The sequence below is a fragment of the Oncorhynchus tshawytscha genome, linkage group LG21 (genome assembly GCF_018296145.1).
Source record: "Oncorhynchus tshawytscha isolate Ot180627B linkage group LG21, Otsh_v2.0, whole genome shotgun sequence".
Lineage (NCBI taxonomy): Eukaryota > Metazoa > Chordata > Actinopteri > Salmoniformes > Salmonidae > Oncorhynchus > Oncorhynchus tshawytscha.
The window spans coordinates 43,318,293-43,343,942 of record NC_056449.1 but is presented as its reverse complement, the minus strand read 5'-3'; the positions used below and the strand labels follow the sequence as shown (position 1 = coordinate 43,343,942).

The 25,650-nt window shown below is 50.2% G+C and overlaps 1 protein-coding gene and 1 long non-coding RNA gene across 2 annotated transcripts in view; both read right to left on the bottom strand.

Moving 5' to 3' along the window:
- Nucleotides 1–17,490: 17,490 nt before the first annotated feature.
- The window catches only part of LOC121838744 (catenin alpha-1-like), a 211,900-nt gene continuing 203,740 nt past the window's right edge, over nt 17,491–25,650 (bottom strand). The window contains exons 17-19 of the mRNA XM_042303028.1: nt 20,828–20,857; nt 18,728–18,940; nt 17,491–18,259 (exon numbers count right to left, since the gene is read on the bottom strand). Of these exons, the coding sequence (XP_042158962.1) occupies nt 18,182–18,259; nt 18,728–18,940; nt 20,828–20,857 (321 nt within the window). The 3' untranslated portion in view covers nt 17,491–18,181. The remainder of the gene's footprint in view (nt 18,260–18,727; nt 18,941–20,827; nt 20,858–25,650) is intronic.
- On the bottom strand, nt 21,799–24,980 carry LOC121840397. The gene is made up of 3 exons (XR_006079611.1): nt 22,458–24,980; nt 22,392–22,427; nt 21,799–22,334 (listed from the first exon to the last, which is right to left on the bottom strand). It is a non-coding gene; the product is annotated as an uncharacterized LOC121840397 (long non-coding RNA).

Below are 25,650 nucleotides of genomic sequence, written 5' to 3'. Positions count from 1 at the left end.
AGACAGCGTGCGAGAGAGACAGCGAGTGAGACAGAGACAGCGTGCGAGAGAGACAGCGTGCGAGAGAGACAGCGTGCGAGAGAGACAGCGCGAGAGAGACAGCGCGCGAGAGAGACAGCGTGCGAGAGAGACAGCGAGCGAGAGACAGCGTGCGAGAGACAGACAGCGAGCGAGACAACTGAGCGACACAGAGAGAGAGAGCGACGAGCGAGAGCGAGAGAGCGAGCAAGAGAGAGACAGTGAGCGAGCGAGAGACAGAGAACAGAGAGGACTGCGAGCAGAGAGAGAGACAGTGGAGAGAGAGACACAGAGCGAGAGAGAGAGACAGACACAGAGAGAGAGACAGCGGAGAGAGAGAGACAGAGAGAGAGAGAGAGACAGCGAGAGAGAGAGACAGCGAGCAGAGAGAGAGACAGCAGTGAGAGAGACAGCGAGCGAGAGAGAGAGACAGCGAGCGAGAGAGAGACAGACACAGAGAGAGACAGCAGTGAGAGAGAGACAGCGAGCGAGAGAGAGACAGCGGAGAGAGAGACAGCGAGCAGAGAGAGACAGCGACGAGAAAGACAGCGAGAGAGAGAGACAGCGAGAGAGAGAGACAGCGAGCGAGAGAGACAGCGAGCGAGAGAGACAGCGAGAGAGAGAGACAGCGAGCGAGAGAGACAGCGAGCGAGAGAGACAGCGAGCGAGAGAGACAGCGAGTGAGAGAGACAGCAGTGAGAGAGAGAGAGAGACCGAGTGCGAGAGAGAATTTGACCCGTTTTGCTGCCTCACAGAGAACAGCTGTCAGAGTCAAACAGTAGATTTTATAGATGTCTTGTCTACTGTGCTCTTTGCCCTCAGAGATGATACAGTCACTCTGTTCCGTCTCTCCACCTACTCTCCTCAGACAGGCTTCCTTTTATGACGGGATGATGTGTCAGAAAGAGAGAGTGATTGGAGGGATAGAGGGGGACGGAGGGAGAGAGATTGGAGGGATAGAGGGGGGACAGAGGGAGAGAGATTGGAGGGAGGGGGACAGAGGGAGAGGGACGGAGGGACAGAGGGAGAGGGACGGAGGGAGGGGGACGGAGGGAGGGGGGACAGAGGGAGAGGGACGGAGGGAGGGGGACAGAGGGAGAGGGACGGAGGGAGGGGGACAGAGGGAGAGGGACGGAGGGAGGGGGACAGAGGGAGAGGGACGGAGGGAGAGAGATTGGAGGGATAGAGGGGGACAGAGGGAGAGAGATTGAGGGATAGAGGGGTACGGAGGGATAGAGGGGCACGGAGGGATAGAGGAAGGGTAAGGGTTAGTGATGAGATAAAGTAGATACTGAGAGAGAGAATGAAGAGAAACAGTTGAGAAACAACAACGATGGAGCCGACAGATGTGAGGAGCGCAGCTCCGTTTCATTGTATATAAGGAGCCATCTGAGCGCAAGGCCATCGCTGTGGGGACTGGTCCATTTAATAGCCTGTTAGTGGTGTATGTTCACTGCCCCATAAAGAACACTGTAACCCTTTAATTCATGTGTTTGCCCAGTGGGGAAACAAACAACTCCCCATATGGCAGACTATTCCATATAGCTCTACTTTAGACCAGGGCCCATGGTGCTAGGGCGAGTTACCCATGGTGCTAGGGCGAGTTACCCTTGGTGCTGGGGTGAGTTACCCATGGTGCTAGGGTGAGTTACCCATACTGCTAGGGTGAGTTACCCATGGTGCTAGGGCTAGTTACCCATACTGCTGGGGTGAGTTACCCATGGTGCTAGGGTGAGTTACCCATACTGCTGGGGTGAGTTACCCATGGTGCTAGCGTGAGTTACCCATGGTGCTAGCGTGAGTTACCCATGGTGCTAGGGCCAGTTACCCATGGTGCTAGGGCTAGTTACCCATGGTGCTAGGGCAAGTTACCCTTGGTGCTAGGGCTAGTTACCCATACTGCTAGGGTGAGTTACACATGGTACTAGGGTGAGTTACACACGGTACTAGGGTGAGTTACACACGGTACTAGGGTGAGTTACACACGGTACTAGGGTGAGTTACACACGGTGCTAGGGCTAGTTACCCAAGGTGATGGGGTAGTTACCCACGGTGCTAGGGCTAGTTACCCATACTGCTAGGGTGAGTTACCCATGGTGCTAGGGTGAGTTACCCATGGTGCTAGGGTGAGTTACCCACGGTGCTAGGGCTAGTTACCCACGGTGCTAGGGCTAGTTACCCACGGTGCTAGGGCTAGTTATCCACGGTGCTAGGGCGAGTTCCCCATACTGCTAGGGCTAGTTACCCACGGTGCTAGGGCTAGTTATCCATGGTGCTAGGGCGAGTTACCCATACTGCTAGGGCTAGTTACCCATGGTGCTAGGGCTAGTTACCCATGGTGCTAGGGCTAGTTACCCATGGTGCTAGGGTGAGTTACCCATGGTGCTAGGGTGAGTTACCCATGGTGCTAGGGTGAGTTACCCATGGTGCTAGGGTGAGTTACCCATGGTGCTATGGGTAGTTACCCATGGTGCTAGGGGTAGTTACCCATGGTGCTAGGGGCGAGTTACCCATGGTGCTAGGGCTAGTTACCCATGGTGCTAGGGGCAGAGTTACCAATGGTGCTAGGGCTAGTTACCCATGGTGCTAGGGCTAGTTACCCATGGTGCTAGGGTTAGTTACCCATACTGCTAGGGTAGTTACCCATACTGCTAGGGGTGAGTTACCCATGGTGCTAGGGTGAGTTACCCATGGTGCTAGGGCTAGTTACCCATACTGCTAGGGTGAGTTACCCATGGTGCTAGGGTGAGTTACCCATGGTGCTAGGGTGAGTTACCCATACTGCTAGGGCTAGTTACCCATGGTGCTATGGTGAGTTACCCATGGTGCTAGGGCTAGTTACCCATACTGCTAGGGTGAGTTACCCATGGTGCTAGGGTGAGTTACCCATGGTGCTAGGGTGAGTTACCCATACTGCTAGGCTAGTTACCCATGGTGCTAGGGCTAGTTATCCATGGTGCTAGGGCGAGTTACCCATACTGCTAGGGTGAGTTACCCATACTGCTAGGGCTAGTTACCCATGGTGCTAGGGTGAGTTACCCATGGTGCTAGGGCGCGTTACCCATACTGCTAGGGCGAGTTACCCATGGTGCTAGGGCGTGTTACCCATACTGCTAGGGTGAGTTACCCATGGTGCTAGGGTGAGTTACCCATGGTGCTAGGGCTAGTTACCCATACTGCTAGGGTGAGTTACCCATGGTGCTAGGGTGAGTTACCCATGGTGCTAGGGTTAGTTACCCTTACTGCTAGGGTGAGTTACCCATGGTGCTATGGTGAGTTACCCATGGTGCTAGGGCTAGTTACCCATACTGCTAGGGTGAGTTACCCATGGTGCTAGGGTGAGTTACCCATGGTGCTAGGGTGAGTTACCCATACTGCTAGGGCTAGTTACCCATGGTGCTAGGGCTAGTTATCCATGGTGCTAGGGCGAGTTACCCATACTGCTAGGGTGAGTTACCCATACTGCTAGGGCTAGTTACCCATGGTGCTAGGGTGAGTTACCCATGGTGCTAGGGCGCGTTACAGTAGATACTGCTAGGCGAGTTACCCATGGTGCTAGGGCGTGTTACCCATACTGCTAGGGTGAGTTACCCATGGTGCTAGGGTGAGTTACCCATGGTGCTAGGGCTAGTTACCCATACTGCTAGGGTGAGTTACCCATGGTGCTAGGGTGAGTTACCCATGGTGCTAGGGTTAGTTACCCTTACTGCTAGGGTGAGTTACCCATGGTGCTCGGGTTAGTTACCCATGGTGCTAGCGCGAGTTACCCATACTGCTAGGGTGAGTTACCCATACTGCTAGGGCTAGTTACCCATGGTGCTAGGGCGAGTTACCCATGGTGCTAGGACAAGTTACCCTTGGTGCTAGGGTGAGTTACCCATACTGCTAGGGTGAGTTACCCATACTGCTAGGGCTAGTTACCCTTGGTGCTAGGCTAGTTACCCTTGGTGCTAGGGCTAGTTACCCTTGGTGCTAGGCTAGTTACCCTTGGTGCTAGGGTGAGTTACCCATGGTCCTAGGGATAGTTACCCATGGTGCTAGGGCTAGTTATCCATGGTGCTAGGGCGAGTTACCCATACTGCTAGGGTGAGTTACCCATACTGCTAGGGCTAGTTACCCATGGTGCTAGGGTGAGTTACCCATGGTGCTAGGGCGCGTTACCCATACTGCTAGGGCGAGTTACCCATGGTGCTAGGTTAGTTACCCATGGTGCTAGGGCTAGTTACCCATACTGCTAGGGCGAGTTACCCATGGTGCTAGGGCGAGTTACCCATGGTGCTAGGGTGAGTTACCCATGGTGCTAGGGCTAGTTACCCATGGTGCTAGGGCTAGTTACCCATGGTGCTAGGGCTAGTTACCCATGGGGCTCGGGTTAGTTACCCATGGTGCTAGGGCTAGTTACCCATGGGGCTCGGGTTAGTTACCCATGGTGCTAGGGCTAGTTACCCATGGGGCTCGGGTTAGTTACCCATGGTGCTAGGGTGAGTTACCCATACTGCTAGGGTGAGTTACCCATACTGCTAGGGGTGAGTTACCCATACTGCTAGGGCTAGTTACCCATGGTGCTAGCGTGAGTTACCCATGGTGCTAGGGGTAGTTACCCATGGTGCTAGGGCGAGTTACCCATATTGCTAGGGGTAGTTACCCATACTGCTAGGGTGAGTTACCCATACTGCTAGGGTGAGTTACCCATGGTGCTAGGGCGAGTTATCCATGGTGCTAGGGCTAGTTACCCATGGTGCTAGGGCGAGTTACCCATATTGCTAGGGGTAGTTACCCATACTGCTAGGGTGAGTTACCCACAGGGCTAGGGTGAGTTACCCATACTGCTAGGGTTAGTTACCCATGGTGCTAGGGTGAGTTACCCATACTGCTAGGTGAGTTACCCATGGTGCTAGGGTGAGTTACCCATGGTGCTAGGGCTAGTTACCCATGGTGCTAGGGCTAGTTACCCATGGTGCTAGGGCAAGTTACCCTTGGTGCTAGGGTGAGTTACCCATACTGCTAGGGGTGAGTTACCCATGGTGCTAGGGTGAGTTACCCATGGTGCTAGGGTGAGTTACCCATGGTGCTAGGGCTAGTTACCCATGGTGCTAGGGCTAGTTACCCATGGTGCTAGGGCTAGTTACCCATGGTGCTAGGGCTAGTTACCCATGGTGCTAGGGCTAGTTACCCATGGTGCTAGGGTGAGTTACCCATGGTGCTAGGGCGAGTTACCCATACTGCTAGGGTGAGTTACCCATGGTGCTAGGGCGAGTTACCCATACTGCTAGGGTGAGTTACCCATGGTGCTAGGGTGAGTTACCCATGGTGCTAGGGCTAGTTACCCATACTGCTAGGGTGAGTTACCCATGCTGCTAGGGTGAGTTACCCATGGTGCTAGGGTGAGTTACCCATGGTGCTAGGGTTAGTTACCCTTACTGCTAGGGTGAGTTACCCATGGTGCTCGGGTTAGTTACACATGGTGCTAGCGCGAGTTACCCATACTGCTAGGGCTAGTTACCCATGGTGCTAGGGTGAGTTACCCATGGTGCTAGGGCAAGTTACCCTTGGTGCTAGGGTGAGTTACCCATACTGCTAGGGTGAGTTACCCATACTGCTAGGGCTAGTTACCCTTGGTGCTAGGGTGAGTTACCCATGGTGCTAGGGCTAGTTACCCATACTGCTAGGGTGAGTTACCCATGGTGCTAGGGTGAGTTACCCATGGTGCTAGGGTGAGTTACCCATACTGCTAGGGCTAGTTACCCATGGTGCTAGGGCTAGTTATCCATGGTGCTAGGGCGAGTTACCCATACTGCTAGGGTGAGTTACCCATACTGCTAGGGCTAGTTACCCATGGTGCTAGGGTGAGTTACCCATGGTGCTAGGGCGCGTTACCCATACTGCTAGGGCTAGTTACCCATGGTGCTAGGGCGAGTTACCCATACTGCTAGGGTGAGTTACCCATGGTGCTAGGGTGAGTTACCCATGGTGCTAGGGTGAGTTACCCATGGTGCTAGGGCTAGTTACCCATACTGCTAGGGTGAGTTACCCATGGTGCTAGGGTGAGTTACCCATGGTGCTAGGGTTAGTTACCCTTACTGCTAGGGTGAGTTACCCATGGTGCTCGGGTTAGTTACCCATGGTGCTAGCGCGAGTTACCCATACTGCTAGGGTGAGTTACCCATACTGCTAGGGCTAGTTACCCATGGTGCTAGGGCGAGTTACCCATGGTGCTAGGGCAAGTTACCCTTGGTGCTAGGGTGAGTTACCCATACTGCTAGGGTGAGTTACCCATACTGCTAGGGCTAGTTACCCTTGGTGCTAGGCTAGTTACCCTTGGTGCTAGGGTGAGTTACCCATGGTCCTAGGGATAGTTACCCATGGTGCTAGGGCTAGTTATCCATGGTGCTAGGGCGAGTTACCCATACTGCTAGGGTGAGTTACCCATGGTGCTAGGGTGAGTTACCCATGGTGCTAGGGCGCGTTACCCATACTGCTAGGGCGAGTTACCCATGGTGCTAAGGTTAGTTACCCATGGTGCTAGGGCTAGTTACCCATACTGCGAGGGCGAGTTACCCATGGTGCTAGGGCTAGTTACCCATGGTGCTAGGGCTAGTTACCCACGGGCTCTGCTAGGTTAGTTACCCATGGTGCTAGGGTGAGTTACCCATACTGCTAGGGTGAGTTACCCATGGTGCTAGGGCGAGTTACCCATACTGCTAGGGGTGAGTTACCCATACTGCTAGGGCTAGTTACCCATGGTGCTAGCGTGAGTTACCCATGGTGCTAGGGTGAGTTACCCATACTGCTAGGGTGAGTTACCCATGGTGCTAGGGTGAGTTACCCATACTGCTAGGGCTAGTTACCCATGGTGCTATGGTGAGTTACCCATGGTGCTAGGGCTAGTTACCCATGGTGCTAGGGTGAGTTACCCATGGTGCTAGGGCGAGTTACCCATGGTGCTAGGGCTAGTTACCCATGGTGCTAGGGCTAGTTACCCATGGTGCTAGGGCTGAGTTACCCATGGTGCTAGGGTGAGTTACCCATGGTGCTAGGGCGAGTTACCCATACTGCTAGGGTGAGTTACCCATGGTGCTAGGGTGAGTTACCCATGGTGCTAGGGTTAGTTACCCTTACTGCTAGGGTGAGTTACCCATGGTGCTCGGGTTAGTTACCCATGGTGCTAGGCTAGTTACCCTTGGTGCTAGGGTGAGTTACCCATGGTCCTAGGGATAGTTACCCATGGTGCTAGGGCTAGTTATCCATGGTGCTAGGGCGAGTTACCCATACTGCTAGGGCTAGTTACCCATGGTGCTAGGGTGAGTTACCCATGGTGCTAGGGCGCGTTACCCATACTGCTAGGGCGAGTTACCCATGGTGCTAGGGTTAGTTACCCATGGTGCTAGGGCTAGTTACCCATACTGCTAGGGCTAGTTACCCATACTGCTAGGGCGAGTTACCCATGGTGCTAGGGCTAGTTACCCATGGTGCTAGGGATAGTTACCCATGGTGCTAGGGTGAGTTACCCATGGTGCTAGGGCTAGTTACCCACGGGGCTCGGGTTAGTTACCCATGGTGCTAGGGTGAGTTACCCATACTGCTAGGGTGAGTTACCCATGGTGCTAGGGTGAGTTACCCATACTGCTAGGGCTAGTTACCCATGGTGCTAGGGTGAGTTACCCATACTGCTAGGGTGAGTTACCCATGGTGCTAGGGCTAGTTACCCATGGTGCTAGGGATAGTTACCCATGGTGCTAGGGTGAGTTACCCATGGTGCTAGGGCTAGTTACCCACGGGGCTCGGGTTAGTTACCCATGGTGCTAGGGTGAGTTACCCATACTGCTAGGGCGAGTTACCCATGGTGCTAGGGCTAGTTACCCATGGTGCTAGGGATAGTTACCCATGGTGCTAGGGTGAGTTACCCATGGTGCTAGGGCTAGTTACCCACGGGGCTCGGGTTAGTTACCCATGGTGCTAGGGTGAGTTACCCATACTGCTAGGGGTGAGTTACCCATGGTGCTAGGGCGAGTTACCCATACTGCTAGGGCTAGTTACCCATGGTGCTAGCATGAGTTACCCATGGTGCTAGGGTAGTTACCCATGGTGCTAGGGTGAGTTACCCATACTGCTAGGGTGAGTTACCCATGGTGCTAGGGGCGAGTTATCCATGGTGCTAGGGCTAGTTACCCATGGTGCTAGGGCGAGTTACCCATATTGCTAGGGGTAGTTACCCATACTGCTAGGGTGAGTTACCCACAGGGCTAGGGTGAGTTACCCATACTGCTAGGGTGAGTTACCCATACTGCTAGGGTGAGTTACCCATGGTGCTAGGGTAGTTACCCATGGTGCTAGGGGTAGTTACCCATGGTGCTAGGGTGAGTTACCCATGGTGCTAGGGTGAGTTACCCATGGTGCTAGGGTGAGTTACCCATGGTGCTAGGGTGAGTTACCCATGGTGCTAGGGCTAGTTACCCATGGTGCTAGGGCTAGTTACCCATGGTGCTAGGGCTAGTTACCCATGGTGCTAGGGTGAGTTACCCATGGTGCTAGGGCGAGTTACCCATGGTGCTAGGGCTAGTTACCCATGATGCTAGGGTGAGTTACCCATACTGCTAGGGTTAGTTACCCATGGTGCTAGGGTGAGTTACCCATACTGCTAGGGTGAGTTACCCATGGTGCTAGGGGTAGTTACCCATACTGCTAGGGGTGAGTTACCCACCGGGCTAGGGTGAGTTACCCATACTGCTAGGGTTAGTTACCCATGGTGCTAGGGTGAGTTACCCATACTGCTAGGGCTAGTTACCCATGGTGCTAGGGCGAGTTACCCATGGTGCTAGGGCGAGTTACCCATGGTGCTAGGGCGGGTTACCCATGGTGCTAGGGCGAGTTACCCATACTGCTAGGGTGAGTTACCCATGGTGCTAGGGTGAGTTACCCATTGTGCTAGGGTGAGTTACCCATGGTGCTAGGGTGAGTTACCTATGGTGCTAGGGTGAGTTACCCATGGTGCTAGGGCTAGTTACCCATACTGCTAGGGTTAGTTACCCATGGTGCTAGGGTGAGTTACCCATGGTGCTAGGGTTAGTTACCCTTACTGCTAGGGTGAGTTACCCATGGTGCTCGGGTTAGTTACCCATGGTGCTATGGTGAGTTACCCATGGTGCTAGGGTGAGTTACCCATGGTGCTAGGGTGAGTTACCCATATTGCTAGGGCTAGTTACCCATGGTGCTAGGTCTAGTTACCCATGGTGCTAGGGCGAGTTACCCATGGTGCTAGGGTTAGGTACCCATGGTGCTAGGGTAGTTACCCATGGTGCTAGGGCTAGTTACCCATGGTGCTAGGGTGAGTTACTCATGGTGCTAGGGCTAGTTACCCTTGGTGCTAGGGTGAGTTACCCATGGTGCTAGGGCTAGTTACCCATGGTGCTAGGGCTAGTTACCCTTGGTGCTAGGGCTAGTTACCCATGGTGCTAGGGTAGTTACCCATGGTGCTAGGGCTAGTTACCCATGGTGCTAGGGTTAATTATCCATACTGCTAGGGTTAGTTACCCACAGGGCTAGTTACCCATAGTGCTAGTTACCCATAGGGCCAGTGGCTAGTTACCCATAGGGTTAGTTACACATAGCGCTAGGGCTAGTTACCCATAGGGTTAAGTTTAGTTACCCACAGGGCTAGTTACCCATATGACCATAGTGCTAGGCTTAGTTACCCATTTTATTAAGGTTAGTTACCCATAGCGGTAAGGTGATATATCCATAGCGTTAGTTACCCATAGGACTAGTGCTAGTTACCCATAGTCACTGTGCTAGTCACATGTGCTCAGTGTGAACCTGCTTTCATCTGTGAAGAGCACAGGGTGCCAGTGGCGAATTTGCCAATCTTGATGTTCTCTGGCAAATGAAAAACGTCCTGCACGGTGTTGGGCTGTAAGCACAACCCCCACCTGTGGTTGTCGGGCTCTCATACCACCCTCATGGAATCTGTTTCTGACCGTTTGAGCAGACACATGCACATTTGTGGCCTGCTGGAGGTCATTTTGCAGGGTTCTGGCAGTGCTCCTCCTTGCACAAAGGCGGAGGTAGCGGTCCTGCTGCTGAGTTGTTGCCCTCCTACGGCCTCCTCCACGTCTCCTGATGTACTGGCCTGTCTCCTGGTAGCGCCTCCATGCTCTGGACACTACGCTGACAGACACAGCAAACAGTCTTGCCACAGCTCGCATTGATGTGCCATCCTGGATGAGCTGCACTACCTGAGCCACTTGTATGGGTTGTAGACTCCGTCTCATGCTACCACTAGAGTGAAAGCACCGCCAGCATTCAAAAGTGACCAAAACATCAGCCAGGAAGCATAGGAACTGAGAAGTGGTCTGTGGTCACCACCTGCAGAACCACCCCTTTATTGGGGGTGTCTTGCTAATTGCCTATAATTTCCACCTGTTGTCTATTCCATTTGCACAACAGCATGTGACATTTATTGTCAATCAGTGTTGCTTCCTAAGTGGACAGTTTGATTTCACAGAAGTGTGATTGACTTGGAGTCACATTGTGTTGTTTAAGTGTTCCCTTTATTTTTTTTGAGCAGTGTATTTCATGGTGTAGCCCAACGTGTCAAATCTGTGATACAGTGAAAAATAAATGTGAGGAGGGCACAAGAATAAGCCTCCTCGATATTTGCAGCCATAGGTGATAATAGGACCTGATCAGTATTGTGTAATAATTATAAAATAATGTGAGATTTGAATGGAGAAATGTGATCCGAGAGCAGCGCTCCCTTTCCTTCGTTACCATCGGTGTCGACAAACGCTCTAAACGGCACACTTCAAGACAATTCTCGCTGAGGGTTCTGGGAAACGCATGTTACATGTGTAACCTTTATTTTTAACCAGGCAAGTCGGTTTAAGAAAAAAAAAATCTTATTTACAATGACGGCCTAGGAACAAGTGAGTTAAACTGCCTTGTCAGTGGGCAGAACAACCAATTTTTTACCTTGTCAGCTCAGGGATTCGATCCAGCAACCTTTTGGTTAACTCTAACCACTAGGCTACCTGCCGCCAACATCTTCAGCCGTTGTTGGAAAGCTGCATCGTTAAAAACCCATCACTGTTGGTGAAGTGGGCCCTGGGCCCTAGTGCACTAAATAGGGAATAAGCATTTCTCATGATACACAGCCTCCAGTACAACAGACCTATAGACATTGAAAATAAACACAACTTCCCCATTAGAATAGCAAAGAAAAGTTAATGTCTTAGCAGCCTGTAGTGACAGGAGTGTTGTAGATGTACTGAGAGAATCCTATTACAACAACCTGTAGTGACAGGAGTGTTGTAGATGTACTGAGAGAATCCTGACTATATTTTAAGTCATTAGACGTAGTGACAGGAGTGTTGTAGATGTACTGAGAGAATCCTATTACAACAACCTGTAGTGACAGGAGTGTTGTAGATGTACTGAGAGAATCCTATTACAACAACCTGTAGTGACAGGAGTGTTGTAGATGTACTGAGAGAATCCTGACTATATTTTAAGTCATTAGACGTAGTGACAGGAGTGTTGTAGATGTACTGAGAGAATCCTGACTATATTTTAAGTCATTAGACGTAGTGACAGGAGTGTTGTAGATGTACTGGAGAGAATCCTGACTATATTTTAAGTCATTAGACGTAGTGACAGGAGTGTTGTAGATGTACTGAGAGAATCCTGACTATATTTTAAGTCATTAGACGTAGTGACAGGAGTGTTGTAGATGTACTGGAGAGAATCCTGACTATATTTTAAGTCATTAGACGTAGTGACAGGAGTGTTGTAGATGTACTGGAGAGAATCCTGACTATATTTTAAGTCATTAGACGTAGTGACAGAGACTAGACATAAAATCAGGAGCTATACATGAACACAATCAAAGGGAAGTGTGCCTCCTAAAATGTCACCCTATTTCCCCCAACTAGTGCACTACTGTTGTCATTTGGGAAGCAGGCAAGAGGTGAGTTCAACTCGGACGACTTGAAAAGTAGACGGCAGTAGCAGAATGAGACAGACAGGCGGGCGACAGGGAATCATTTATTCATGATGAAGTGAAAGCTGGGAACATGAATATGTAAAACAGGGTGCAGTACAGGGTCTCCTAGTTCTCAAATAAAAACCAAAAGTTAAAAACAACGTCCGCGGCAAATATAACCTGACTTCAGTCCCAAATGCCTTCCGATTCCCTACGGCTGCCTGGTGCAAAGGAGGTGTACTACCTAGGGAATAGGAAGGCATTTGGGAGTCCTGTTTATTCTCTCACCACAAAAAGGGGGATTTGTATCATAACGAGAATCATCCATCTAATAGTCTCTACTACCCACTGCAAAAAATAACACCACAGCAGCCCAAAGTAACACTCAAACAAGCTAAAAACACAAACCAATATTCTGTCCATCTGCTTTCGTGCCCCTACGTGACCTGCCTCTATGTTTAGAAACAAGCTGAAGCATCGCAGCATGAAGACCCAAAGGGGCCCTGTTTTAAAGAAATAAACCCACGACACTGCCCAACCTACATACTGTACTGAGCTGTTATATGATCTAGGATGAGTCCCAAATGGGACCCTATTCCCTATATAGAGCACTATTCACGTCCAGTCGTGCAATATAAAGGAATTAGTGTTCCACTTGGAATGGGATGTTGTCTATGCTGATGGAACAACAAGCTAACATCACAGCTAACACTTCCACATTACCTTCCACTGCTTTAACTGATTCATGGAAAAAGCTTCTCACTAGTTCTCTCTTCCCCCTCCTCCACCACCCCTCTCCTCCTCTACCACCCACCTCCTCTACTCCCTCCTCCACCTCTCTCCCCCTCTACCACCCACCTCCTCTACTCCCTCCTCCACCTCTCTCCCCCCTCTACCACCCACCTCCTCTACTCCCTCCTCCACCTCTCTCCCCCTCTACCACCCACCTCCTCTACTCCCTCCTCCACCTCTCTCCCCCTCTACCACCCACCTCCTCTACTCCCTCCTCCACCTCTCTCCCCTCTACCACCCACCCCCTCCCCCTCTACCACCCACCCCCTCCCCCTCTACCACCCACCCCCTCTCCTCCCTCCTCCCTCCCACCCCCCTCAGCAGCAGAGCTAGGAGGAGGATTATTGATCAGACTATCTAGCTGCTTAGCCCCTGGGCAGTGGCCCAAACGGCAACCCTATAAAGTTCTGCTCAGACGTAGTGCACTATATAGGGAAGAGGGTCTATAGTAGTGCACTATATAGGGAAGAGGGTCTATAGTAGTGCCACTATATAGGGAAGAGGGTCTATAGTAGTACCACTGTATAGGGAAGAGGGTCTATAGTAGTGCACTGTATAGGGAAGAGGGTCTATAGTAGTGCACTGTATAGGGAAGAGGGTCTATAGTAGTGCACTATATAGGGAATAGGGTCTATAGTAGTGCCACTGTATAGGGAAGAGGGTCTATAGTAGTGCACTGTATAGGGAAGAGGGTCTATAGTAGTGCACTGTATAGGGAATAGGGTCTATAGTAGTGCACTATATAGGAATAGGGTCTATAGTAGTACCACTATATAGGGAAGAGGGTCTATAGTAGTGCACTGTATAGGGAAGAGGGTCTATAGTAGTGCACTATATAGGGAAGAGGGTCTATAGTAGTGCACTGTATAGGGAAGAGGGTCTATAGTAGTGCACTATATAGGGAATAGGGTCTATAGTAGTGCACTGTAAAGGGAAGAGGGTCTATAGTAGTGCACTGTATAGGGAAGAGGGTCTATAGTAGTGCACTGTATAGGGAATAGGGTCTATAGTAGTACCACTATATAGGGAATAGGGTCTATAGTAGTGCACTATATAGGGAAGAGGGTCAATAGTAGTGCACTGTATAGGGAAGAGGGTCTATAGTAGTGCACTATATAGGGAAGAGGGTCTGTATAGGGAAGAGGGTCTAGTAGTACCACTGTATAGGGAAGAGGGTCTATAGTAGTACCACTGTATAGGGAAGAGGGTCTATAGTAGTACCACTGTATAGGGAAGAGGGTCTACCACTATATAGGGAAGAGGGTCTATAGTAGTACCACTGTATAGGGAAGAGGGTCTATAGTAGTACCACTGTATAGGGAAGAGGGTCTATAGTAGTACCACTGTATAGGGAAGAGGGTCTATAGTAGTGCACTGTATAGGGAATAGGGCTCTGGTCATTCGTAGTGCACTGTATAGGGAAGAGGGTCTATAGTAGTGCACTATATAGGGAAGAGGGTCTATAGTAGTGCACTATATAGGGAATAGGGCTCTGGTCTATAATAGTGCACTATATAGGGAATAGGGTCTATAGTAGTGCACTATATAGGGAAGAGGGTCTATAGTAGTGCACTGTATAGGGAATAGGGCTCTGGTCTATAATAGTGCACTATATAGGGAATAGGGTCTATAGTAGTGCACTATATAGGGAAGAGGGTCTATAGTAGTGCACTGTATAGGGAAGAGGGTCTATAGTAGTGCACTATATAGGGAAGAGGGTCTATAGTAGTGCACTATATAGGGAATAGGGTCTATAGTAGTGCACTATATAGGGAATAGGGCTCTGGTCTATAATAGTGCACTATATAGGGAATAGGGTCTATAGTAGTGCACTATATAGGGAAGAGGGTCTATAGTAGTGCACTGTATAGGGAAGAGGGTCAAGGGTGGCATTTAGGATGTATCTCATTGACAGTCAATGGAGCCCGGATGCCCTGGTGAACAAAGTTATTCTATTCACCAGACCCCCTCTACAGCCTGGTCTATTCACCAGACCCCCTCTACAGCCTGGTCTATTCACCAGACCCCCTCTACAGCCTAGTCTATTCACCAGACCCCCTCTACAGCCTGGTCTATTCACCAGACCCCCTCTACAGCCTGGTCTATTCACCAGACCCCCTCTACAGCCTGGTCTATTCACCAGACCCCCTCTACAGCCTGGTCTATTCACCAGACCCCTCTACAGCCTGGTCTATTCACCAGACCCCCTCTACAGCCTGGTCTATTCACCAGACCCCCTCTACAGCCTGGTCTATTCACCAGACCCCCTCTACAGCCTGGTCTATTCACCAGACCCCCTCTACAGCCTGGTCTATTCACCAGACCCCCTCTACAGCCTGGTCTATTCACCAGACCCCCTCTACAGCCTGGTCTATTCACCAGACCCCCTCTACAGCCTGGTCTATTCACCAGACCCCCTCTACAGCCTGGTCTATTCACCAGACCCCCTCTACAGCCTGGTCTATTCACCAGACCCCCTCTACAGCCTGGTCTATTCACCAGACCCCCTGTATAACCTCACTGACTGAGCAGGGTGTGTCAGCTCATTGGTTTTTATTGACCGTGTGTGAAGTCCCCTTGTGTTATGTATTGAACCAGAAGGCTGGGAGAGAATGATTGTTCTGTTAGCTTTGGCTTGCTGCATACAGTGAGGCACGCAACACCTCATCCAGACTACTCTTTAAAACCTGGGGGGGTAACGACAGAGAAAACACCTCATCCAGACTACTCTTTAAAACCTGGGGGTAACGACAGGGAAAACACCTCATCCAGACTACTCTTTAAAACCTGGGGGGGTAACGACAGGGAAAACACCTTATCCAGACTACTCTTTAAAACCTGGGGGTAACGACAGGGAAAACACCTCATCCAGACTACTCTTTAAAACCTGGGGGTAACGACAGGGAAAACACCTTATCCAGACTACTCTTTAAAACCTGGGGGGTAACGACAGGAAAACACCTCATCCAGACTACTCTTTAAAACCTGGGGGTAACGACAGGGAAAACACCTCATCCAGACTACTCTTTAAAACCTGGGGGTAACGACAGGGAAAACACCTCATCCAGACTACTCTTTAAAACCTGGGGGGTAACGACAGGGAAAACACCTCATCCAGACTACTCTTTAAAACCTGGGGGTAACGACAGGAAAACACCTCATCCAGACTACTCTTTAAAACCTGGGGGTAACGACAGGGAAAACACCTCATCCAGACTACTCTTTAAAACCTGGGGGTAACGACAGGGAAAACACCTTATCCAGACTACTCTTTAAAACCTGGGGGGTAACGACAGGAAAACACCTCATCCAGACTACTCTTTAAAACCTGGGGGTAACGACAGGGAAAACACCTTATCCAGACTACTCTTTAAAACCTGGGGGTAACGACAGGGAAAACACCTCATCCAGACTACTCTTTAAAACCTGGGGGGTAACGACAGGGAAAACACCTCATCCAGACTACTCTTTAAAACCTGGGGGGTAACGACAGGGAAAACACCTCATCCAGACTACTCTTTAAAACCTGGGGGGTAACGACAGGGAAAACACCTCATCCAGACTACTCTTTAAAACCTGGGGGGTAACGACAGGAAAACACCTCATCCAGACTACTCTTTAAAACCTGGGGGTAACGACAGGGAAAACACCTCATCCAGACTACTCTTTAAAACCTGGGGGTAACGACAGGGAAAACACCTCATCCAGACTACTCTTTAAAACCTGGGGGTAACGACAGGAAAACACCTCATCCAGACTACTCTTTAAAACCTGGGGGGTAACGACAGGAAAACACCTTATCCAGACTACTCTTTAAAACCTGGGGGGTAACGACAGGAAAACACCTCATCCAGACTACTCTTTAAAACCTGGGGGTAACGACAGGGAAAACACCTCATCCAGACTACTCTTTAAAACCTGGGGGTAACGACAGGGAAAACACCTCATCCAGACTACTCTTTAAAACCTGGGGGTAACGACAGGGAAAACACCTCATCCAGACTACTCTTTAAAACCTGGGGGGTAACGACAGGGAAAACACCTCATCCAGACTACTCTTTAAAACCTGGGGGTAACGACAGGAAAACACCTCATCCAGACTACTCTTTAAAACCTGGGGGGTAACGACAGGGAAAAACAACACCTCATCCACACTATTTAAAACTACTCTTTATCCTGCTAACTGTTCCAAATGTCCGAACTGAATTTGGTAAAAGGGCTGTTATGTACTCTGCGCCATCATCTTGGAACGCCTTACAAAATACTTTTAAACTGGAAGAACTTGTCCCGATTTATGTTTTTAAATCACAGAATAATTTTTTATTAACTAAAACATTTACAGTTCTAAATGTCAAAGAGGACAACAGAAACAGATTTACTGAACTTAAAACACTCAATAATGACTATTCAGGGTTACAATAGCAATCAGACCCGGGGGTGTGGTCTATGGTCAATATACTGTTCTTAAGTACGACACAACGCAGAGTGCCTGGATACAGCCCTTAGCCGTGGTACATTGGCCGTATACCACAAACCCCCGAGGTGTCTTATTGATATTATAAACTGGTTACCAATTAGAGCAGTAAAAATACATGTATTTTTCATAACTGTGGTATACGGTCTGATATACAAACAGCTTTCAGCCAATCAGCATTCAGGGTTGAAACCACCCAGTGTATAATAAGTATGAAGTGATACGACACTAAAATATCAAACTTTTATTAGACAGAACACATCGAGATGGAAAATCAACTTGTTTTAAAAAAAAACGTAAACCAAAGCTTCACCAGAGTAATGAGACAATAGAGACGGTTCAGAGTGGAAAGACCCATCTGATCAACACTATTATATATGGCACACAGTGGAATACCCTCCAATACCCGCCCACTGGTCACACAATTTCTATAAAATACACAGGGGCATCTCACATCACAGGTTAGGGGTAGAGGGTCAGGGGTCAAAAAATGATTCGTTGTCAGAATGAAATCTTACAGTATCAATGGAAACCATCCTTCTCATACCAACATTGGAATAAATCAAAACAAGGTATATGGGGAAAAGGTCCTTTTGCTTTGTTCTCCCACCAGAGACGTCATACGGTAGGATAGAAACAGAGCAATCAGGATGCAGTCGTTTGATTGAAAAAACAAGACTGTTAGAGGAGAGAGAGCTCAGTGGTCCACCTTAGTGAGTCTGTATAGAGACATCAGGTCAAACCAGACGGGTAGACCAGGGAAAGGAAAGGAGGAATGGTTTCTAAACAATTCTTAATCTTATTTTCTCACTCTTTCTATTTTTGTGACAAGACAAAAAAAAACATCCAACTGGCTCGCTATCCCCAACCCTGTAGCTCCACCTCCTCTCACCACCCCTGACCAACGGACTGCTCCATCTCTAGATGCTATCCATGGCTTTGAACTCGCTGAGGGCCTGGACAGGGTTGATGTGCTTCTTTTGGGATGACCTCTTGACCTAAAAAAAAAAAAAGGAGAAGAGAAGATTGTATTTTAAAAATGTCTGTTTTCATAGAAATGTGTCTTACGTCATTAAATCTCCTTACAGGCCATCAATAAAAAAACGACTGGTAGGTTATATGAGAAACATAAAGGCTGGTTTCCCAGAAACAGATGAAGCCGAGTCCTGGAATGACACTCCACATTGAGCTTTTTAAGTCCAGGACTATGTAAATCTGTCGATGGACACCGACAAGAGGATTATACAAGTGATTAAAGCTGGAATCGTTAGTGGGGAAACTACCACGTCCGTTTGAGATTATACAAAGACGATACTTCAAACAACGACTCATTAATGAAAACATTCTTGGCAAATGCTTTCGTTTTCGTCCATCTGGCACCGGTCCAAGAATTTCACCTCTCACCTCTAGTGGAGCCGTTCCCCCTTTGAGATGACAACAGCTTTAAACAACATGATTGACATTACCTTGTTGTTGGATCCATCTTCCTGTTTCTCTCTCTTGACCAGGGGTTTCTTCTCTGGGGCCTTCATCTTCCAGGAGATAGCAGGCATGTTGAGGGACTGCATGGCCATGGACTTCTGGTACTTAGTGGAGGCCACGTAGCTCGCCTTGACCGTGGACACCACCGTATTCATCAGGTTCTTAGCTGCCTGGATCAGAGACATGGCACTGTCCACCTGGAGGGAGAGGGAGGGGGACGAGGGGAGAGGTAGGGGGACGAGGGGAGACGAGGGGGAGACGAGGGGAGAGGTAGGGGGAGACGAGGGGAGAGGTAGGGGGAGACGAGGGGAGAGGTAGGGGGAGGGGACGAGGGGAGAGGTAGGGGGGACGAGGGAGAGGTAGGGGGAGGGGAGACGTAGGGGGGGGAGAGGGGAGAGGTAGGGGGAGGAGGGGAGAGGTAGGGGGGATGGGGAGGTAGGGGGACGAGGGGAGAGGTAGGGGGAGGAGGGAGGGGAGGGTAGGGGGACGAGGGACGAGGGGACGAGGGGAGAGGTAGGGGGAGGGTAGGGGGAGACGAGGGGAGAGGTAGGGGGACGAGGGGAGAGGTAGGGGGAGGGGACGAGGGGAGAGGTAGGGGGAGGGGACGAGGGGAGAGGTAGGGGGGAGGGACGAGGGGAGAGGTAGGGGGAGGACGAGGGGAGGGGGGGGAGGGGAGGGGAGAGGTGGGGGGGGGACGAGGGGAGACGTAGGGGGGACGAGGGGAGACGTAGGGGGGAGACGAGGGAGAGGTAGGGGGAGGGGACGAGGGGAGAGGTAGGGGGAGGGGAGAGGTAGGGGGAGGGGAGAGGTAGGGGGAGGGGAGAGGTAGGGGGAGGGGAGAGGTAGGGGGAGGAGGGTAGGGGGAGGGAGAGGTAGGGGGAGGGAGAGGTAGGGGGAGGGGACGAGGGAGAGGTAGGGGGAGGGACGAGGGGAGAGGTAGGGGGAGGGGGGAGGGGAGGAGGGGGAGGGGAGGAGGGGAGAGGTAGGGGGAGGGGAGGAGGGAGAGGTAGGGGGAGGGGAGGAGGGGAGAGGTAGGGGGAGGGGAGGAGGGGAGAGGTAGGGGGAGGGGGTAGGGGGAGGGGAGGAGGGGAGAGGGGACGAGGGGGAGGGGAGGTAGGGGGGGGAGGGGACGAGGGGGGAGAGGGGAGAGGTAGGGGGAGGGGACGAGGGGAGAGGTAGGGGGAGGGACGAGGGGAGAGGTAGGGGGAGGGGGAGAGGTAGGGGGAGGGGAGAGGTAGGGGGAGGGGAGGGTGGGGAGGGGAGAGGTAGGGGGAGGGGAGAGGTAGGGGGAGGGGAGAGGTAGGGGAGAGGGGGGGAGGGGAGGGTAGGGGGAGGGAGAGGAGGGGGAGGGAGAGGTAGGGGGAGGGAGGTAGGGGGGGGGACGAGGGGAGAGGTAGGGGGAGGGGACGAGGGGAGAGGTAGGGGGAGGGACGAGGGGAGAGGTAGGGGGAGGGGACGAGGGGAGAGGTAGGGGGAGGGGACGAGGGGAGAGGTAGGGGGAGGGGACGAGGGGAGAGGTAGGGGGAGGGGACGAGGGGAGAGGTAGGGGGAGGGGACGAGGGGAGAGGTAGGGGGAGGAGGAGATAGAGAGGAGACAAGGTTAGCCAGTGCTTGAGGTAGAAGTTGTCCTCTTAACCACAGCTCTAGGATCAGATAACTTACTTAACCTTGGGAATATTATACAGTATAACCATATAGATACATCCCAAAATGACCCCAAGGGGCCCTTGGTCAACGTAATGCATTATTATCGGCATTAGGGTGCCATTTGGGAGCACATTCTATCTGACCCCAGATCAGCAGTTAGAGACAACCTGTATTTCCACCTGTAATGTTTCCCACCACCACCCTCACTGATCAGAGGGACACGGAGTTCATATGATCCTATGTGTCTGGCTTTAGCCAATGTCTCAGGCTACGTCCCAAATTCTCTATATCGTGCACTACTGTTGACTCGGGCACAAAGGTAAAAAAAAGGGTCTCTAAAGCTCTGGGTCAAAAGTAGCACAACTATAATAGGGCATAGGTTGGTGTTTGGGCTGCAGCCTGAGTGTTACTGTACTGTATCTGAAGGTGGGGAATACCTGGCTCTCTAGGAATGCTTGGGAAACCTCCTGTAAAAGGGAAAAGGGAGAGAGGGAACTTGAACGTTAATAGTTGGAACTGTAGAAGTCAAGTGCAACATGATGGAGCCTCGGGGGGTAAAGGCTTCAGAGCAGGACAAGGCCACAGCCGGGTGACTGTTGTACATCCAGCAGATTGACCATGTGGTGAACAGGGTATACCATGCAGCAGATTGACCATGTGGTGAACAGGGTATACCATGCAGCAGATTGACCATGTGGTGAACAGGGTATACCTGAATAACATGCAGCAGATTGACCATGTGGTGAACAGGGTATACCATGCAGCAGATTGACCATGTGGTGAACAGGAATAACATGCAGCAGATTGACCACAGGGTATACTGAATAACATGCAGCAGATTGACCACAGGGTATAACTGAATAACATGCAGCAGATTGACCACAGGGTATACCTGAATAACATGCAGCAGATTGACCAGGGTATTGACCATGCAGCAGATTGACCACAGGGTATAACTGAATAACATGCAGCAGATTGACCACAGGGTATACCTGAATAACATGCAGCAGATTGACCACAGGGTATACCTGAATAACATGCAGCAGATTGACCACAGGGTATAACTGAATAACATGCAGCAGATTGACCATGTGGTGAACAGGGTATACCATGCAGCAGATTGACCATGTGGTGAACAGGGTATAACTGAATAACATGCAGCAGATTGACCACAGGGTATAACTGAATAACATGCAGCAGATTGACCACAGGGTATAACTGAATAACATGCAGCAGATTGACCACAGGGTATAACTGAATAACATGCAGCAGATTGACCATGTGGTGAACAGGGTATAACTGAATAACATGCAGCAGATTGACCACAGGGTATAACTGAATAACATGCAGAGATTGACCACAGGGTATAACTGAATAACATGCAGCAGATTGACCACAGGGTAAACTGAATAACATGCAGCAGATTGACCACAGGGTATAACTGAATAACATGCAGCAGATTGACCACAGGGTATAACTGAATAACATGCAGCAGATTGACCACAGGGTATAACTGAATAACATGCAGCAGATTGACCACAGGGTATACTGAATAACATGCAGCAGATTGACCACAGGGTATAACTGAATAACATGCAGCAGATTGACCACAGGGTATAACTGAATAACATGCAGCAGATTGACCACAGGGTATAACTGAATAACATGCAGCAGATTGACCACAGGGTATAACTGAATAACATGCAGCAGATTGACCACAGGGTATAACTGAATAACATGCAGCAGATTGACCACAGGGTATAACTGAATAACATGCAGCAGATTGACCACAGGGTATAACTGAATAACATGCAGCAGATTGACCACAGGGTATAACTGAATAACATGCAGCAGATTGACCACAGGGTATAACTGAATAACATGCAGCAGATTGACCACAGGGTATAACTGAATAACATGCAGCAGATTGACCACAGGGTATAACTGAATAACATGCAGCAGATTGACCATGAATAACATGCAGTTGACCACAGGGTATACCTGAATAACATGCAGCAGATTGACCACAGGGTATAACTGAATAACATGCAGCAGATTGACCATAACCTGAATAACATGCAGCAGATTGACCACAGGGTATACCTGAATAACATGCAGCAGATTGACCACAGGGTATAACTGAATAACATGCAGCAGATTGACCACAGGGTATAACTGAATAACATGCAGCAGATTGACCACAGGGTATAACTGAATAACATGCAGCAGATTGACCACAGGGTATAACTGAATAACATGCAGCAGATTGACCACAGGGTAAAACTGAATAACATGCAGCAGATTGACCACAGGGTATAACTGAATAACTGCTCTCAACAACATTGCTGCCTTGTTATTATAAATCAGGCGCCAAAGACAAAGATCAGTGGGAAAAGGTTGTGACGGACTACTACGGTCAGTGTGAACCGGAGTGACTTGACACAAAGTGGGCCAAACCAACTGTATCTACAAAACAGAACGGAGTTAAATGGTTCCAGTGAAGCGTTCATCCATGTTCACCGGGAAAGAGGCTAGCTACATTTTCAGACATTATACATTTCTAATTTCATCACAAAGTCATTTTCACTGCAAGTTAAGGCTTACTGTTAGGTTGCTAGGGAACGTCAGCCTGCTAGCTCGCTAGCTAACGTTACGCGTATGATCTGCGTAGTAATATTCGTTGTATATCAGACAGCAATTTTGCATTGCTAGTTACAACCTAATGTTAGCTAGCTAGCTAGCTAACATTGAACCTACCTGCAGATTCATGTATGGTGGCTAGCTATGACAATCATTGTTTAGCTAGCTAGCTACATGTCTAAACAAAAGACTCCACTTTGCCAGATGATTACATGACCCATCCACTTAGCTAGATGTGGCTGGGAGGTGATTACAGCCAACTATTGTATTTAATGAACATGTCTAGACAGTAGTGACTCATCCACCTAGCTTGATGTGGCTGGGAGGTGATTATAGCATTTCTTTCACATGACCCATCAATTTAAACAACTGTGTCTGGGTAAGAATCATCTAATAGTTATATAATATGAATACAATATTTTCATCTGGACACAATTTTTTTATTGCTACTATGAGAGTAACCATTTCATTTCACTGTTTACACCATCTGTATCCTGTTCACCTGACAAATACACTTTGCATTGTGAAGAACAACATGACCTGCACCAAAGTCAGATTATGATATAGGCCAAGGACTAGATAAACTACTTTTTGCTACTATTTTCACCACCTTTAGTCTCGAAATCTTTGGTTGTTTACTACACTACCTCACTCTGTTTAGCACATGGCCTCACATGTGAATCCTTAATGAGGTGGGTGGGGCTAAGGATTAGGAGGCTGTGAACGATGCTGAATGGGCGTCGACAAGGAAGAGCTCTCCAGTAGCTGTACCAAAACATTCAAGGGCCATTTTCTCAAAATGTGGGGTTACAAGTTTATCGACTTTTAAAGTATAATTACCTTCTCATTGTTCCTCAACTGCAATGTATGATAAACCATTTCTCTCTCTCTCTCTCTACTTTTATACAATGTACAAAAAAAAAAACAACATTCCAATTTTGCTACATAAGACCTAGGGCTGACCCCATTTAGTCGACTGGTTGATTGTTTGGTCGCCCAAGATTTTTTTCAGTTGAGCAATCACTAGAAAAAAAAAATGTCAGGGCACCTGTCTGATTCACGCCTGTCTCAGTGGACTAAACCATTGCGGAGGCCACAGGGATGACACAGTCCATCACTTTAAAGAATGTGACACTGAAATTGTATATTGGTTATATCATGGAGAAAGTCTTTGTATGTATATAACCAAGCACTTTCTCCCACGTTGGAAACAGTCGCTGTCCCTGGTTCTGAAACAATCTTCAGTGCACCGTTGAATTGCTGCTTTCTTTCCTATAATTACTAAATAAACCAGCATATTGAGATAGAGAACAACGCGGAGGAGGCAGCAGAAGAGACGAGGAAACAGCCCTGGCCTAATTGTGGATAGAGGAAACCAAGTTAATTGGGTCTATAATCAATAACCTAACTGTTAAATGTGCCTGGCTTTATAAATCATCCAATATATATCTCTACTGAAAAAAAGACCGATCTTGCTTCGGTTGCCTTTGTTTAATAGCCTACTGATTCTGTGAGCACCAAGCTTCATGCAACGTGACGGACTAAATAATTTCACAGATTGGTCTGTTTTTAATCTCTGCTATGCTGTAATAAGGGGTGGCAGGTAGTCTAGCGATGAGAGCTTCGGGCCAGTATCCTGAAAAGGTTGCAAGATCGAATCCTTGAGCTGAGAAGGTAAAAGAAAAATCTGCCGTTCTGCCCCTTGAACAAGGTGGTTAAACCCACTGTTCCCCGGTAAGGCCGTAAATAAAAAGGTGTTCTTAAAGGACTTGCCTAGTTAAATCAAATAAAAAGGCTTCACAATTTATTTTTGTTAGAACAGACAGATTACTTATTTAGTGTTCCAAACAGGCAGAAGAATGATATTGTAATCTAGCAGCACCTGTTTGTCACACAGCCGTCAGCTCCCCAGCCCTCAGCTCCCCAGCCCTCAGCTCCCCAGCCCTCAGCTCCCCAGCCCTCAGCTCCCCAGCCCTCAGCTCCCCAGCCCTCAGCTCCCCAGCCCTCAGCTCCCCAGCCCTCAGCTCCCCAGCCCTCAGCTCCCCAGCCCTCCAGCCCTCAGCTCCCCAGCCCTCAGCTCCCCAGCCTCAGCTCCCCAGCCCTCCAGCCCGCAGCTCCCCAGCCCTCAGCCCGCAGCTCCCAGCCCTCAGCTCCCAGCCCTCCAGCCCGCAGCTCCCCAGCCCTCAGCTCCCAGCCCTCCAGCCCGCAGCTCTCCAGCCCTCAGCTCCCCAGCCCTCAGCTCCCCAGCCCTCAGCTCCCCAGCCCTCAGCCCGCAGCTCCCCAGCCCTCAGCTCCCCAGCCCCCCAGCCCTCAGCTCCCAGCCCGCAGCTCCCCAGCCCTCAGCTCCCCAGCCCCCCAGCCCGCAGCTCCCAGCCCTCAGCTCCCCAGCCCTCAGCTCCCCAGCCCTCAGCTCCCCAGCCCTCAGCTCCTCAGCTCCCAGCCCTCAGCTCCCCAGCCCCCCCAGCTCCCAGCTCCCAGCCCCCAGCTCCCCAGCCCTCAGCTCCTCAGCCCCCAGCCCTCAGCTCCCCAGCCCCCCAGCCCTCAGCTCCCCAGCCCCCAGCTCCCCAGCCCTCAGCCCCCAGCCCTCAGCTCCCCAGCTCCCCAGCCCTCAGCTCCCCAG